Source organism: Trachemys scripta, chromosome 10 (assembly GCF_013100865.1).
Source record: "Trachemys scripta elegans isolate TJP31775 chromosome 10, CAS_Tse_1.0, whole genome shotgun sequence".
NCBI classification, from domain to species: Eukaryota; Metazoa; Chordata; order Testudines; family Emydidae; genus Trachemys; species Trachemys scripta.
The window spans coordinates 58,691,520-58,707,307 of NC_048307.1; the positions used below are offsets into that span (position 1 = coordinate 58,691,520).

A 15,788-nucleotide genomic window follows, 5' to 3' on the forward strand; every position below is an offset into this window, starting at 1 on the left:
GAAGCCGGCTTCAATGCCTGGGTCTGAAACTGACCCGATAGATTTTTGAAGCAGGAGCAGTTTGAGTTTAAGCTCCCTGTCTTTCCGTGCCCTGGAGCTGAGTTTACAGCAGTGGGCACATTTTTGGGGAATGTGAGCTTCCCCCAAACATTTTATACACTTTGAGTGCCCGTCCGATGACGGGATAGCTTCCTTACAAATAGCACAGCGCTTGAAACCAGTGGAGCCCGGCATAGCCGCGGCTGACAGGAAAAATTTTTTTTTTTTTTTTTTTTTTAAGATAAACTGGGTAAGTAACTAATTTAACAGAGAAAACTGACAGAAAACTGGTTTCTAAAGGATAATTAAGGCAAAAGTGAAGGATTCTCTAATGAGTCTGCTGAGCTCCGTCTCAGGCCGGGGACGGTTGAGAAGGAACTGAGGAGACCGGCCACGCATGCGTTCTATTACCCTAGAGTCACAGCGGGGGGGCAGATTCTGAGCATGCGTGGCCGCTATGAGTACTGCTGCAAAAATCTCCGGGCGAAGGCGCAGGGACGCGCCAACACCTGTAGTGGAGCACCCACAGGGACATCTCTCGAAGAAGAATTAATGTTCTATAAATGCAATCAGCTTAATCTAGGCTCATTTTTGACACTTTAAAGGTTATCTACAATACACAAGAAGTGGGCTGTAGTCCAGGAAAGCTTATGCTCTAATAAATTTGTTAGTCTCTAAGGTGCCACAAGTACTCCTGTTCTTCTTTTTGCGGATACAGACTAACACGGCTGCTACTCTGAAACCTGTCTTAAAGTAATAGTTTGAGAGGTATCTGAAAAAATCTTTCTAAGCATACCTGAAAAATATTGCTGCAAGCTCCTAATAACGTACATTAAGGTGAACTGATCAGGCATCTCTGAAGATGATAGGCAAGGGTTAAAAATGCACAAGACTGAGAAAATAGGCAAGGGCTAAAACCACAGAGTCAACAAGAAACAGTACTCCAAAGGAAAAATCAGAATTTAAAAAAGAAAATAAATTAAGATAAAGAGCTACAGGCCAGGCTAAGTGCAAAAAATAAAGTTGATTTATCCTGTCTCTCCTCCCTTTCCTTCCCACTGTGTGTTATCTTGTTTTATGTTGCCTATTAGGGGTCTAATCTTGTTGGTGCACAGACTAATCTGACGCAAATGTCATGTCTGAGACCTATAAAATACATTTATGGAAGTGGGGGTTGCATTAACAGATGTTTCTGTGAAACACATACACGCTTCCAAACCCACTACTGCTTTAAGGAGCACGTTCAAAGAAGTAGATGCTTATGTTTAGAATGCTGTTAATTTATTCAACCCAAATGACTCTGCGGGAATATCATTTTGTCATTCTTGTTAAATATTATTATTCAAAGACCTGGGTGTATTGGCTGATTACAGAAGGACTATGAGCTGCCAATGAAAAAGGCTAATGCAGTCCTAGGATGCATCCGGTGAGGTATTTCCAGTAGAGACAGCGAAGTGTTAGTACCATTATACAACGCACTGGTGAGACTTCATCTGGAAAACTGTGTGCAGTTCTGGTCTCCCATGTCTAAGAAAGATTAATTCAAACTCGAATAGGTGTACAGAAGGCCTATTAGCATGACCTGAGGAGAGGAAAACCTTATGAGGTGGACTGAAAGATCTTGGCTTGTTTAGCCTAAGCTAAAGAAGGCTGACGGGAAATATAATTGCTCTCTATAAATACATCAGAGGGATAAATACCACAGAGGGAGAGGAGATATTTAAGTTAAGCACCAGTGTGGACACAAGAACAAATGGATATAAACACGTTTTGACTTGAAATTAGATGAAGGTTTCTAACCATCAGAGGAGTGAAGTTCTGGAATAGCCTTCCAAAGGGGGGCAAAAAACCTAACTGGCTTCAAGATTGATCTCGATACATATATGGAGGGGATGGTATGATGAGACTGCCTATAATGACACGTAGTTAACCTGTGATTGCTAGCAGCAAGTATCTCCAATGGCCAGAGATGGAATGCTAGATGGGGAGGTCTCTGAGTTACTGCAGAGAATTCTTTCCTAGGTGTCTGGGTGGTGAGTCTTGTCCACATACTTAGCCCTGGTCTACACTACGGGGTTAGGTCAAATTTAGCCACATTAGGTCGCTCTAAAAATGACTGCGTCCATTCAACCAACCCCGTTCCGTCGGCCTAAAGGGCTCTTAAAATCGACTTCTGTACTCCTCCCCGACGAGGGGAGTAGCGCTAAAATTGACCTTGCTGGGTCGAATTTGGGGTAGTGGAGATGCAAATCAATGGTATTGGCCTCCGGGAGTTATCCCAGAGTGCTCCATTGTGACCGCTCTGGACAGCGTTTTGAACTCCCATACACTAGCCAAGTACACAGGAAAAGCCCCGGGAACTTTTGAATTTCATTTCCTGTTTGGTCAGCGTGGCGAACTCAGCAGCACAGGTAAACATGCAGTCCCCCGCCAGAATCGTAGAGCATACAATGTTTCTACGCTCCCACTATCATCTCCGTCCCTGAGGTTATCGCAGATTAGAAGGCGAAAAAAAACGCACTCGCAATGACATGTTTTCTGAGCTCATGCAGTCTTCCCGCACTGATAGGGCACAGCTTAATGCACGGAGGCATTCAGTGGCAGAGGCCAGGAAAGAATTAAGTGAGCGTGAAGAACGGAGGCAGGACGCGATGCTGAGGCTAATGGGGGAGCAAACAGACATGATGAAGCGTCTGTTGGAGCTGCAGGGAAGCCAACAAGAGCACAGACTCCACTGCATCCACAGTATAACCGCCTACCCTCCTCCCCATGTTCCATAGCCTCCTCACCCAGACACCCAAGAACGCTGTGTCAAATGCTTGGAGGTCCTGGTAGGGCAAGGTACCTCGCCAAGACAAAAGAACAAGAGCCCTGGAGCTGTTACATGTGTCAACCACAGAAGTGCTTATGGGGTGTTACAGTGCCAACTGGACTGGAATGTACGGCTGCAAGACTTCACCAGTGACAAAGGACAGGAATATGATGCACCTAAAATCTAAAAAGGCCCGCACATTTCCCAGAGTCACTACCCTTGATAACACAATATCAATGATTGCATTGGCTACTTGGATCACAGCAGCCCCCACAGTAGACTTGCCCACAAGAGCAGCCGTGACTGTGAGCTGAGCAGCCTCCATGCTTGCCGTGGTATGGCGTCTGCACGGGTAACCTAGGAAAAAAGGCACAAAACGCTTGTCTGCCGTTGCTTTCATGGAGGGAGAGGTGACTGACGACATGTACCCAAAACCACCTGCGACAATGTTTTTGCCCCATCAGGCATTGGGAGCTTAACCCAGAATTCCAATGGGCAGCGGAGACTGCGGGATAGCTACCCATAGTGCACTGCTCCGTAAGTCGATACTAGCCACAGTAGTGAGGATGCACTCCGCCGACTTAATGCGCTTAGTGGGGACATACGTAAACGACTGTATAAAATTGATTTCTAAAAATTGACTTCTATAAAATCGACCTAATTTCGTAGTGTAGACATACCCTTAGGATCTAACTCACCACCATATTTGGGGTCAGGAAGGAATTTTCCCCCAGGTCAGATTGGCAGAGACCCTAAGGGTTGTTTACCTTCCTCTACAGCATGAGATACGGGTCACTTCCAGGTTTAAACTAGTGTAAATGGTGAATTCTCTATAACCTGAAGTCTTTAAATCAAGATTTGAGGACTTCAGTAACTCAGTCAGAGGTTATGGGTCTATTACAGGAGTGGGTGGGTGAGGTTCTGTGGCCTGCAATGTGCAGGAGGTCAGACTAGAGGATAATGATGGTCCTTTCTGGCCTTAAAGTCTGAGTCTATGCATCTCCCTTCGTTAATTTTCTCAGAAATCAACTTTGATAAAAAGTTACAACCTTCTAAAAATGATTTCTACAATTCTTCAAGTTTTAGAACTTGCACACACCCCCTCAATAACAAATAGATATGTACATATATGTTAAAGAGGCACCTGAGTGGCTCCACATGTCAGTGCCAAGTTTTCCGCTTCAAGCAAAGTTGCCTGACAAAAGCATCTAGCTCTAGTAGGAAGGCAGATTCTCAACCTGGAGAACTTGTGGCTCACCAGACACTCTGCAAGGACAGACAGACAGCTGTAACATCCTTGTGAATTTTGTCCAGCGTCCTAAAACAAAAGGACCACTAGTGGAAATGAGAAACAAATTTTGATATGGATATCCTCCATACATACAAACCATTTTGAACAACATTACTTCTTGCTTGTTTTCAGGCCGTTGGTGAAGGCTATACAAAACACACACACTTTTTAAACCATTATCCACATTTTTAGGAGGTTAGTGTTTTTTTTTTAAGTTACTTACACAGTAGATAAACTACCCCACCCAACCCACCCACCATAAAAAGAGATAGAGGCTAATCTTACCGATAGCTTTCTCCAACTGTTACAATTTCCACTTCACTGTCTGTTGAGGTAACATTGATTTCTTCATTGGCAGTGACCTGGGGAGTGGAGGATGCTTCAATCACTACAACATCTTCATCAATACTTCCTGGAGCAGGGAAGGGGAGAGAAAAAAAAAATCATCTGTTTGGATTATATACATTTGACATTGCCTTTGTCATGCAAGATTCATAGAATCATGGGACTGGAAGGGACCTCGAGAGGTCATCTAGTCCAGTCCCTTGCACTCATAGAATTCATTTTTTGTTTAGAAGTTATTACCTTTATATATTAAAAAACTGCCTTTACTAAAGTGTATGTGCATTTTATAGTATAAACACAAGTAAAAGGGATACTGTAGAGATCATGTAACAAACCTGTAATGCAAGCCAGTCAAAAGCATCTACCAAATCTGATCCAAAATAATTAATTATTCAGAGAAGCAGGACTGCTTGAACATTACCACCTCCGAACCCTCAACAATGACATTTTTAGGTTTGTGAGGCAGGCAACACACACAACTCAACTTACTGAGATTTTTCAGTTTTAGATTACCGAGCCAACAGATAAGAGATAACTAATAATCTTGAACGGAACATCTCTACAGTTTGTGGAAATAAGATGAAGTTAAAAGGCTAGAGACAGACAGCAAGTAGATATGCAAGCTTCTACCACACAAGATCTAAAACATTTTAGTCTCATTACCTGTACCACTTTATTTCATTTAATGCCCACCTAAAAGGCAAGCTAGAAAAGGAGTTTAGAAAGAGCTGAAGAGTGCCAAACTGTGATCTAAGTCTTAAAGGAGCCTGCATGAACACATTGGAGCTTACAAGCATTTTTACACAGCTTATCCCTTTACTAAGACTTTTGGGCAAGAGACTGTGAGGGCTATGTATTTTAGAGAAAACATATTAGATTGTAGAAATTGTGTCTTCAGTTTTGATGATTGGATGCATTCTATAACTTACATGAAGTCCCACCAAAAAAAAATGTAAGACCAAAAAGACTTAGGGAGAATACTACATGCATGTTTAAACTGTGTCCTAGTTGCATTATGTTTCCTACATCTTGTAAGTAAACCCTTACAGAATTAAATCTGTATTTGCCATCTCCTTTTAACATTGCTATTCATATTCAAAAGTAGAAAGTTAGCATGTTCTGAAGTTAAACTAAGAGTTCCTGAGTGATGGGAACACTGCTGACTGCAAGGGCATACAAGTGAAATTTCAATTGGGGGGGGGGGGGGGGGGGGAAATCATGTCAATATTTTTCCCTAACTTTTTGGCAAACAAATCTTTTTCAAGAGGCTAAAAAATAAAGTTATTTCCGACTGCTTTTTTAGTTTCTAAATACTGAATATTTCTGTATTATTTTTACCCAGCCAGCTGGAGACAAATACTCGGTATATTAAGCCAGTTTTGCAAAGCTGTGCTCACCCACTCACTTTGCAAGAGCAATATTCTGATAGGCAAGTAATATTGGCCCACTATCATCAGTTTGCAGAGTAATATTTTCATTACTCCTGGGGGAATTCTGCGCCACAGTGCATGCACAGAATTCATGTCTCCCGCAGATTTCTTTGCTTCTCCACAAAAAAATGACTTTCTGATGGGGAAGCACAGGGAAGCCACAAGAGCCTCCCCAGCAGTATGTTTTGAGTCCCCAGGGCAGCCAGCAGAGAGGTAAATCACCGTGAGGCAGGTGGTGGGACTGGGGAAGACCTGGCTGGTGGCTCCTACCCTGCACCAGGCTCAGCTGCTAGTCCCAGCTGGACTGGGGAGGAGAGGACTTCCTCTTCCCCTGCACAGCATCTGGGGCTCGGTCACACCCACCCCCAGATTTCTCTGCAGGCTGCAGGAAGCTCTGCAAACTCTCTTCTCCCCCCGCTTCCTGCACCCATTGTTCTTCAGCTGCAGGGGGAAGGATCACTGTACAGGGAGATGCTCCCCCTCCAGCCTCATCCCCCCTCCCCCCCCACAGAACCCCCACTGCCGAGCCCCATTCCCCCTGCACTTGGACCACCTGAAGCCACACGCACCCAGATCCCCACCCACCGAGCCTCAACCAGCTGCACCTGGATCCCTACCCTACTGAACCCCATTCCCCAGCATCTGGACCTCTCCACTGAACCCCCCACATCCAGCTCCCCCTGCCAAGCTCTAACCCCCACCCACATCCAGCTCCACCTCCCCCACCCCCAAACTGAGCCCCAACCACCTTCCCCTGGACCTCCCTGCACAGTCCCATTACTGTTGCACCCATAACCCCGAAACAAACCCCTTTGCATCCACATCCCCCCTGCACCCAGATCCCCCACTGAGCCGCCTGCACCCAGGTTGCCCCACACAGAACGCTCTCAACCCACACCTGGATCCCCCCACACTAAGCTCCTCCACACTTGGATCCTGCCTTGCTGAGCCTGCCTGCCCACACCTGGCGCATCTTGCACAGAGGGGCTGGGCCCTGGGGTGTTTCTGGGGCAGGCCCAGTCCTTGCACTGTGTCAGGGTTGGGAGCAGCCTCACCACTGAGTCCATGTCCTGGGGTGGAGCTACAGGTTGATCTCCCACCTCTGTGCAGGCAGTGGCCTGTGCTCCCCAACGCCATGCTGGAGCCTCCACATTTATTTGACAAAAAAAAAAGCGCAAAATTTTTCAAATATTGGGCACAGAATTTTTAATATTTTGCTGCAGAATGCCCTCAGGAGTATTTCATGACAATTTTGCCAGGAGTCTATTATACACACCCATTTTCCATGAGTGAACCAGCTTATTGGAAAAAGGAAACTGAATTTACATATGCCACAGACAACGATAAGACACTTACTTAGTTATATACTGATGGGGTTTAGATAAGGGGTTAACAGTGATAAGAGTAAGAGCCAATTAGTACACCTGTTCCTGCCTCCCTCTCATGTGGGATAGGAGCTCCATAAGATCATTAGGCACCTGGGCCTTATAAAGAAGCTGAGGGAACTCAGTAGGGGGGACCTAGGATTCTCCTATGGAGAAAAACGCCTACACCTACCTACCTATGCCGACGAAAGAACCCCCAGTGTAGCATCTACACTGATGTGCTGCAGCAGGGCCACTGTAGCCTTTCAAGTGTAGACAAGCCCTAAGTGTCTGAATGTAGGGTTGGTAGCTCCTTTCCATTGCAATGACAAAAAAAATTGGGGCATGAGTACATCTGTTATGGGTGTTTTAAGACCGTGGACAGTAGAGTTAAGGTTGTATGGTGTATACCCTGTGTATGTCCTGGTTTTCTGAAGTTTAAACTTTGCTGAACTCGATGTTCTGGAAGGTTACAAGAGGTCACTGGGAAACCTGAACTCTGTATTAATGATTTTATTATCTGTAGCTAGTGAACTGAATGTTTCTAGTCACCTAGTTAAACACTAAAGAACATGAAGAGCTCATCCTCTCATACCTAGTTTTACTCAGACTGGAAAAGGAAAAGTTTTCCTATTTTTTCAACTGCAAATTGGTTTCTCAAGTCTGAACTAATCATTGAACAGAATTAGTTGAATTAAAATGGGAAAAAAAATTCTCTCTGCACATACAGAAGAGGTTATTGTTGACAAAAGCTGCTTTAGCACTTCAACAAACTCTGGTTCCAAGTGTTTAGCCAGTGACTTCCACCTGTTCAGTGGTCTGACTTTATTTAAAACAGCAGCAAAAATGTACACATTGCTCAGTACTATTTTTTAGTACTACTTTTTGTATTTAATTTAAATAATTTTAATAACTGAAATAAAAGTTTAGGCCTTAACATAGGTTGTCAGTTTCCTATTTAATTTAAATAAGTTTTTATATAAACCTGCATTTAATTTCAAAAGTGGTTTGTTTGTTTTAAATCACTGATTCTTATCCATCCTGCCAGTGGACCACAGTCTGGGAACCATTATTTTATTCTAGTGCAGGATTTAGGGCTAAGGTGGTTATAGGAATTTAAACTCTCAATTTAATTTTATTACAACTTAAAAGTGCACCATTATTAAGATAAATATTAAATACTGAACTCTCTTAACATGAGGACTATAGTACACTCTCCCACAGAACCTATTTCCTTTTTTAAAGGAAGAGCACCATTTGAAAGGTCTATAAACAAAAAGGAAAAACCATGCAAATACTATTCACTATAAAATGAACAGATTAAAAACCAACTAGATTACTCACTCAAAAAAACCCAAGAGTTTTGTTTTACCTGAGGGAACAGTTGTACTGTTTTGGTGGTTGTCACCAGGAGATACAAATAAGTCTTCCTCTCCTTCAGTGGAAGAACTTGAGGAAGATTCACTACTGAGATCATTCTCACTGGAACTGCTAGAGCTGGGTAGCAAAGCATACTTTCTTCGAGCTAATACCTCCCGTTTTTTCCTCTGAATTAAAATTCGTTCTTTTTGGTTTTGCGTTCGCTGCGAGGAACTGGTTTTCACAAACCTCTTTCTATATGGAGGTCTTCTCGGTGAATTGCTATGAAAACAGGGTCTTTTCATTAATAGTCCAGGTACAGATTCAGTCTCAGTACGAGGCCACTTTTGTGACCTTGCACTATGAGTTCTACTTGTACTCAACACTGCCTGAGTATGTCTTACGGGGGTCTCCTTTTCCTCATCAGATGTGATTGTATCAGAGTCTCCAAAATGTAGGCTAGATGAAGGTGAAGACACACAGTCACTAAAAGAAGAATCATTGTCTTCACTTTGTGTTTCTAGGTGTTGTCTTAGTCCTAAAATTCCCTGGTTTTCTTTAACACCACAGTTTTGAGCATATGAAGGGCCAGCCTGCTGACTCTTGCGTTTTTTCCGCACCACAATACCTTTGTCTTGTTCTGGATGATTGCCATTCATGTCCTGCTTTTGAGAGTCACCACACAAGTGAGAGAATTCATTCCCTACTTTATTGGCAATCATCTCAACTTCCTCAGGGAAACTTTTGGCTGCCCCAATGGGCTCAGGATTCAAGAGGATCCCCTTCAGACTCTCCTGTCTCTTTGGTGCATCAGAGGGGACTTCACTCTTCATATCCGCTTTTATAGTATAGACTATATTACATTCAGGAGTCCATTGAGACATGGAAAACTGCAAGGAAGTCCTGGAAAGAAAATCAGACATGCAACAAGAAAAAAAATTAACCTACTATTAATGTTGCACTAGAATAGCTATAGATTAGCAGCCAAAAAAACCACAACCCCCATATTTTAGTGGCAATGGGAGTATGCTAGCTATTTTGCTTCTTCCACTAAGCTAACACTAATATGCCAGAAAAAACATTGGTTTTATGAAGTATTTTTCTTGCTAGAAACATGTTTTGTTTTTATTCCAGATTAAATTTCTAGGAACTACTGTCAGCCAAAATGTCTATTCTACCTTTGGCCCAGGGGGCTTTATATGCAACTCCCATCAGCATTAAAGGGTCTTACAGGTGTATAAATAGGTGAAAGAATAGTGACTCCAAAGTATTAAGACAGGACAACGATCACATAGTGGGCATTCTATGACTCAACCTGCTGGTGGTCCCAAACACTAGAAGCCAACACCTTATAGCAAGGCATCCAACATGGCATATTCAGAGATCCTGATCACCAGGGTACAAGACAGAAACCTGGTAAGGAACTCAAAAGCAAGCGAGCTTTAAGGATATAACCATCCAGTACAAGTAATGCAATGTTCCCTACCAAGCAAGAATTTCTGAGGTGTCAAATCATTGTAATAATGTCTTCATATACATACAATGTAACTAACATAGAATCTTTCTTTTCTGGCCATTACCCTATTTTACTTAAGCACTGAATGAACTACAGAATTAAGGGATTTTCCATTGGGTGCTCTCAATGTTATCTACACAGTGCTCAGAGGTTGTCAATTTCAATGCAATTTTTAAGACAGCCTAAAACTAACACACACATGGGGTATTTTTTTATAATCTTAACATTAAATAGGTGTCTTAGAACTAGTTTGCCTTTCACATAGCTGTAAATAATTCTGTGAAAAGATATGAATACTCAAGATCATTTTAGAAAGTCTTGTTGAGTTCTGGCAAAAGGAAATATTCCAGCAAGCCAGTCAGAAATTTGCCAATACATTCTGGGCAGTCACTACTTTATTGCCCCATCAGGAGGTCTGCACCAGCTGTTTGGATAAAACAATTCTAGAAATCGCAAGTAACTTTGGCTTTTTTTCCCCATCAAGAGTCCAGCAACATCTAGTACACATATTTTGTTAGGTCAGGTCAGCTATTTTGACTAGTACTGTAATACACAAAAATGTCTTGCTTCTGCCACCAACAAAATGAGGGAATGTTATTTAAACTGTCAGAACATTAACCAAAGAATGTTTAATTTCACACACACTGTAAAGTTTAAATTGAAAAAGCATTAGCTTTGAGAGAATTTACAAATATCTTGTAACACTTCACATGTAACAACATGCTGTCAAGAGATTAGTGACTGAGGCAAATTGCTTATTGGTTTCTAAAATATGGTCATCATACTAGACTATCTTTAAGGATAATACATGTCTTTAAAGTAACTCTGATACATTCACATATCTAGAAAATATAATCAGCAACTCCTACAGTGGAGGAGATCTCTCCACCCAAATGTCCCAGGACATTGCCATAGTGAGAAGCCTATCTCCAATCAAACACAGCCAGCTGCTGGAAAGACAAGGGTGCTGCACTACCTACCACAGGGCTGTCCTTAACCAAGCTTAGGTTTTCTCTTTCATATCAGCTTCTAGATAGAGAATATTTAAGTATGAATCTCTGCTGGCCCCCTCTGGCTGGTGGATGGAGGAAACTGAATCCTTCATTTCATTCAGAGTCCTTTTTTTTTTTTTTTTTTTTTTAATTTAAGGGAAGGCCTCCACTATTGTACTCTTGACTCCTTTGAGCGGGGTGCAGGATTCCTAATCTATACTTTCCTGATCCCATGAATAGCTAGTGCATACCTGTTATTCCTGCTCATAGCTTTCTTGGTAAGCAACAAAGTGATATTAACCTGATTTTTCAGTTTAACTGATTTTCCTCAGAGCCCTGTGGGAAATGAGACTGCAGAGCCTTTTCGGTTTCAGTCAGCTGCTGCTCAAGCAAACTATGAATAGCATCCTAAATACTGAAACAAAACACTGGCAGAATGAGGAAGATAGTATTAGATCAGTTCACATTTTATACAGTTGCAAGAAAACCTGAAGGGCTAGTTATCTGACTTTAATCAATTCGTTTCTCCAAAATGTAATGGCTTTGTCCCAGTTTCTCACTCAGGAAAGCTTTCTTTCTTTATAAGTAGATTCTTCAAGCCCTGGTTTTAAAAGGCTAGTGTATTCAAGGTACACTGGTTAAGATAAACTGGTGCAACATCACTCCTTTAGTAAAACTTGTGTTTTTATGGTACCAAGCACAGTGACGGAACACAACTATTTCCTTCACCTCACCAAAACATTTTGAAACCATGAGGCTGGAAGTTTCCTCAAAGTGGCTTTTGTCTATCAGCCTCTGCGTATTTGCCCCCAGAGAAAATCATGCATTAGATTCTGTCTCTCTGAATAATCTCATAAAGATGGCATGGGAAAAGGCACTACACAAAACATGAGGCCACTGATGAATGACAAAAGACTGGCACATAGGTGGAATGGGGTACAATTATAATTCATATGTAGGAATACCAAATGTGGAGGTAGCTGTAACTGCAAGTTTGGAGTTTCCATCTCCTCTTGCATATTGAGAGAGGACTAGCCTGGCTGTTCAAGAAGCTGAATACTTTCACCACTGCCAACCTCAGAATGTGGCCCCTATGCACCTACAGGCCACAACAGTACTTAATTTCTCAGCAACTCTGGTTTTAGGATTGTCTACACTTAAAAATTAGATTTACCTAGCTATGTTGCTCATGGCTGTGAAAAATTTTGTACTGAGTGCTATAGGTAGGTTAACCTAGACACAGCTAGGTCAACGGAAGAATTCTTCTGTCAACCTATCTACTGCCTCTTGGAGAGGTGGATTAACTACATCAATGGAAAACCCCTTCCATTGATGTAGGAAGAATCTACATTATGGTGCAAAAGCTGCAGCTGTACTGTAGATATACTCTTATTCACCAGCATCCCAGCACTCAACCTGTTCTTCCAATTCACACAATAAGCATCCATTCCCTACTATCTGTCATGCAGACAGTTCACAAGATTCACTGAGAGCAACACAAACATTTTACAGCTTACTATTTGAGTAGATTTGACACAAATTCTATGTATGTATATAATCTATCCTTTCATAAGAAAGGAGCTATAGTACACTGAAATGGGAGAGCTGTGTACAGACAAGGCTATTTTCACTCCATGAACACTTTACCCTATGCTACTCGTGGTGGCAAACTGGCAGAGTGTCCCATATCATATTAGCTCCCCTGGTACTTGCTGCCAGGGAAGATTCCCTTCACTGCTGGAATGTTATGCTGCTGGTATGGCAAAAACATTAGTCTCCACAGACCAGGCTGGGGAAAAACAACAACAACAAAAGACACAACCACTTTTGCTCTGATAATTGTTCTGAAATAAAAGCAGCAATACCCTTGGCAAGGTATTTAATGTCAGTATGCTTCAACTGGTAGATACACGTCTCATTTAGACTCCCAAAAGGACAATCCAAAAGCATTTGACTCCAACTGTGATAACATTAGAAGCATTTCCTATTCCTCTCAAAGTAATCAAGCTAGAACAAACACTAAGCAGGACACCAAGTAGCACCATGAGAATACAAGTGCCATTATGTTCTCTAACCTAAGGTGGGAAAACCACCAATGAAGTACACAACTGAGTTTAAAATTCATGTGGACTTTCCCAAACCAATCAGAATTATCTTCTATTAAGAGATCAGTGATCCACTACTGCCTGCATCTTCAAATTAATGGTGGCATTTTGGGGTGGACAAATGTATTTTGGATGTCACTAATACCTAAGCCCTTGTCTACTTTGCAAAAGGCCACAGAATTTAGCTTCACTAAAACCACAGAATTTAGCTTCAGTAAGACTACTGAATTTTATGGCACTATGGTGTTGCACAGTGGAAATTCTGGTTCATCAGCTAGCTGCTTCTACTAAAATCAGCAGCTATGAGATAGTTAATACCAACATTTATATCATCATCTTTAGGTTTCAGAGTTAATTCTAAGATTGTTTCAGGTTGCTTACAAGCTCAAAGACAACACTACCTCAGTTTATGGTTACTTTGCATTCTCTTCATAGTCATAAGCAATAGAGCTTGTTGAAACACAACTCTGCAGCAATAGGCAGTTACTGCAACAGAGCCACCATTAGTAACTATGAAATACATAGGGCCCTGTATATCCTCAGCTCAGTTTGGAACACTCTAGTCACAATAAAATCTATTAGTAAAATTTGTGATTAAACGGCCTAAGCCATATTTGTAGAATTTTATCCTATATCATAAAGCAAACAAAACAGTCGTATTACACACCAGTGGTGTCTCTCTAAGAAACAATGCTTATTCCCGTGTCCACTGGGATTGCAGATTACATCAGCAATGTTGGAAGGATCTCATTGCAGAGAATTTGAAAAGTAGATCTGGTCATTTAGAAATTGGTCAACCAATTACTGTCACCTCACAGAATCCTCAAGACCTTTTCCCACCAGTGTGTAGAGTGCAGTCCGTTTCTGATGCTCATCTTCACAAGGCAGAGTTTGTTAAAGGAGACATTTGCTATTTAGGGTCGTTACGTGGGCACAACTTAGAGGTCGACCTAGCTACGTCGCTCAATGATATGAAAAATTCAAACCCCCAAGAGACATAGTTAAGCCAACCTAAGCCCTGGTATAAACACCAGTAGGTCAACAGAAGAATTTTTCCATGGACCTAGCTGCTACCTCGAGGGCGTGGAATAACTACAGTGATGAAAAAAAACCTTCCATCACTGTCTACCCCAGAGGCACAGCTCTCGTGCCACTGGGGCGTAGACATATCCTCTGTAGTAGCATTCTGTGCCTTCCACTTAAATTTACTACAGCACAGAAGGGGGTCATCTGCTTCTTTGATAACCTTTGAGCAAAAATTTTCCAAAGCTGGAGAACACCACAGGAGCAAGGTAGACATAAAAATATCATTGCTAATTATCAAAAGCCATTGGTACCTGGATATACCACATCTCCTTTGCTAGAACTGTGTCAAAATGAAAACAGCTCCACGTTTACTTCATTTCACTCCACCATTACTATTCTTTCATTCTTTTGTGATGGAAAGTAACAAGTATTTCATGGGAAAAATAAAACCAATGATTAAGAGAATAAGAAAAGACCTCATGTAAAAAAAAAAAAAAATGTTCTGGACAGTAAAGAATGTAGAAGCATAGCAACACTTTCAAAGTTGCACCTATGTGGTTTTCCCACAGATATAAGAGACACCACTCACATTAAGAAATAGCCAACGGAAGATGTAGTTATGTTTTCAGTAGCTGGAACCTATAACAAAGCACTTGATTTAGAATCCCAATTTAATTTTTACTAGGAAACAGAAGATGCCTAGTGGTAGGGGACTTCAACGGTAGAGTACAGGGAAGGGTCTTGCGGCCTGCAGCATGCAGGGGGTCAGACCAGATGATCATAATGGTCCCTTCTGACCTTAATGTCTATGAGTCTATTATCCCTGTATGTTAAGTTTCTTCCAAAACATGTTGAAAGAGCCCCAGTGCAAGCCCTAATTTGTTTTGGCCTGAGGATGGAAGGGGGTTTAACTGAATTCAAGTGGTGCCACAGGCACAAGATCGATATTTCATCCATGTTTTCCTTTAAAGCAAGGCTGCCAAAAAAAAAAAAAAAAAAAAAAATTGGTTTGTGCCATTTTTACATTATGATGTATAAAGGTGACCCAAAAGTTTTTCAAATAGAGTAGAATTTGTGCCTTGTCCAAGTTGGAAGACCATGCTGAAGAACAGTGCTGACACCCACAAGAGTCAAGGAAGGAGAGGGGGATTTAGTCGAATTGTTTAAAATGTTGACTTTATTCAACTCTATGGATTAAATTTGCATTTTGAATAAAGAAAGACATAAGGCTCAAAATTCTGGCCCTCCTTTCTCCCTCTCCTCCTGCTTCAGCGCCAAGTACACCTCTACCCAGATATAATGCGACCCGATATATCCAAATTCGTGTTATAACGCGGTAAAGCAGTGCTCCGGGAGGGGAGGGGGGGGCTGCACACTCCAGCAGATCAAAGCATGTTCGATATAACGCAGTTTCACCTATAACGCGATAAGATTTTTTGGCTCCCGAGGACAGCATTCTATTGGGATAGAGGTGTATGAGGATGAAGCACTGACAAAATCCCACTCCGC

At 41.9% G+C, this 15,788-nt stretch overlaps 1 protein-coding gene across 5 annotated transcripts in view; it reads right to left on the reverse strand.

The window, feature by feature from the left end:
* The window catches only part of RNF111 (ring finger protein 111), an 84,689-nt gene that overhangs the window by 58,410 nt on the left and 10,491 nt on the right, over window positions 1-15,788 (reverse strand). For all 5 annotated transcript variants that reach the window (XM_034782949.1, XM_034782948.1, XM_034782946.1 and 2 more), the window contains exons 2-3: window positions 8,654-9,543; window positions 4,428-4,554 (exon numbers count right to left, since the gene is read on the reverse strand). In XM_034782949.1, coding sequence (XP_034638840.1) covers window positions 4,428-4,554; window positions 8,654-9,524 — 998 coding nt within the window. In that variant the 5' untranslated portion in view covers window positions 9,525-9,543. The remainder of the gene's footprint in view (window positions 1-4,427; window positions 4,555-8,653; window positions 9,544-15,788) is intronic.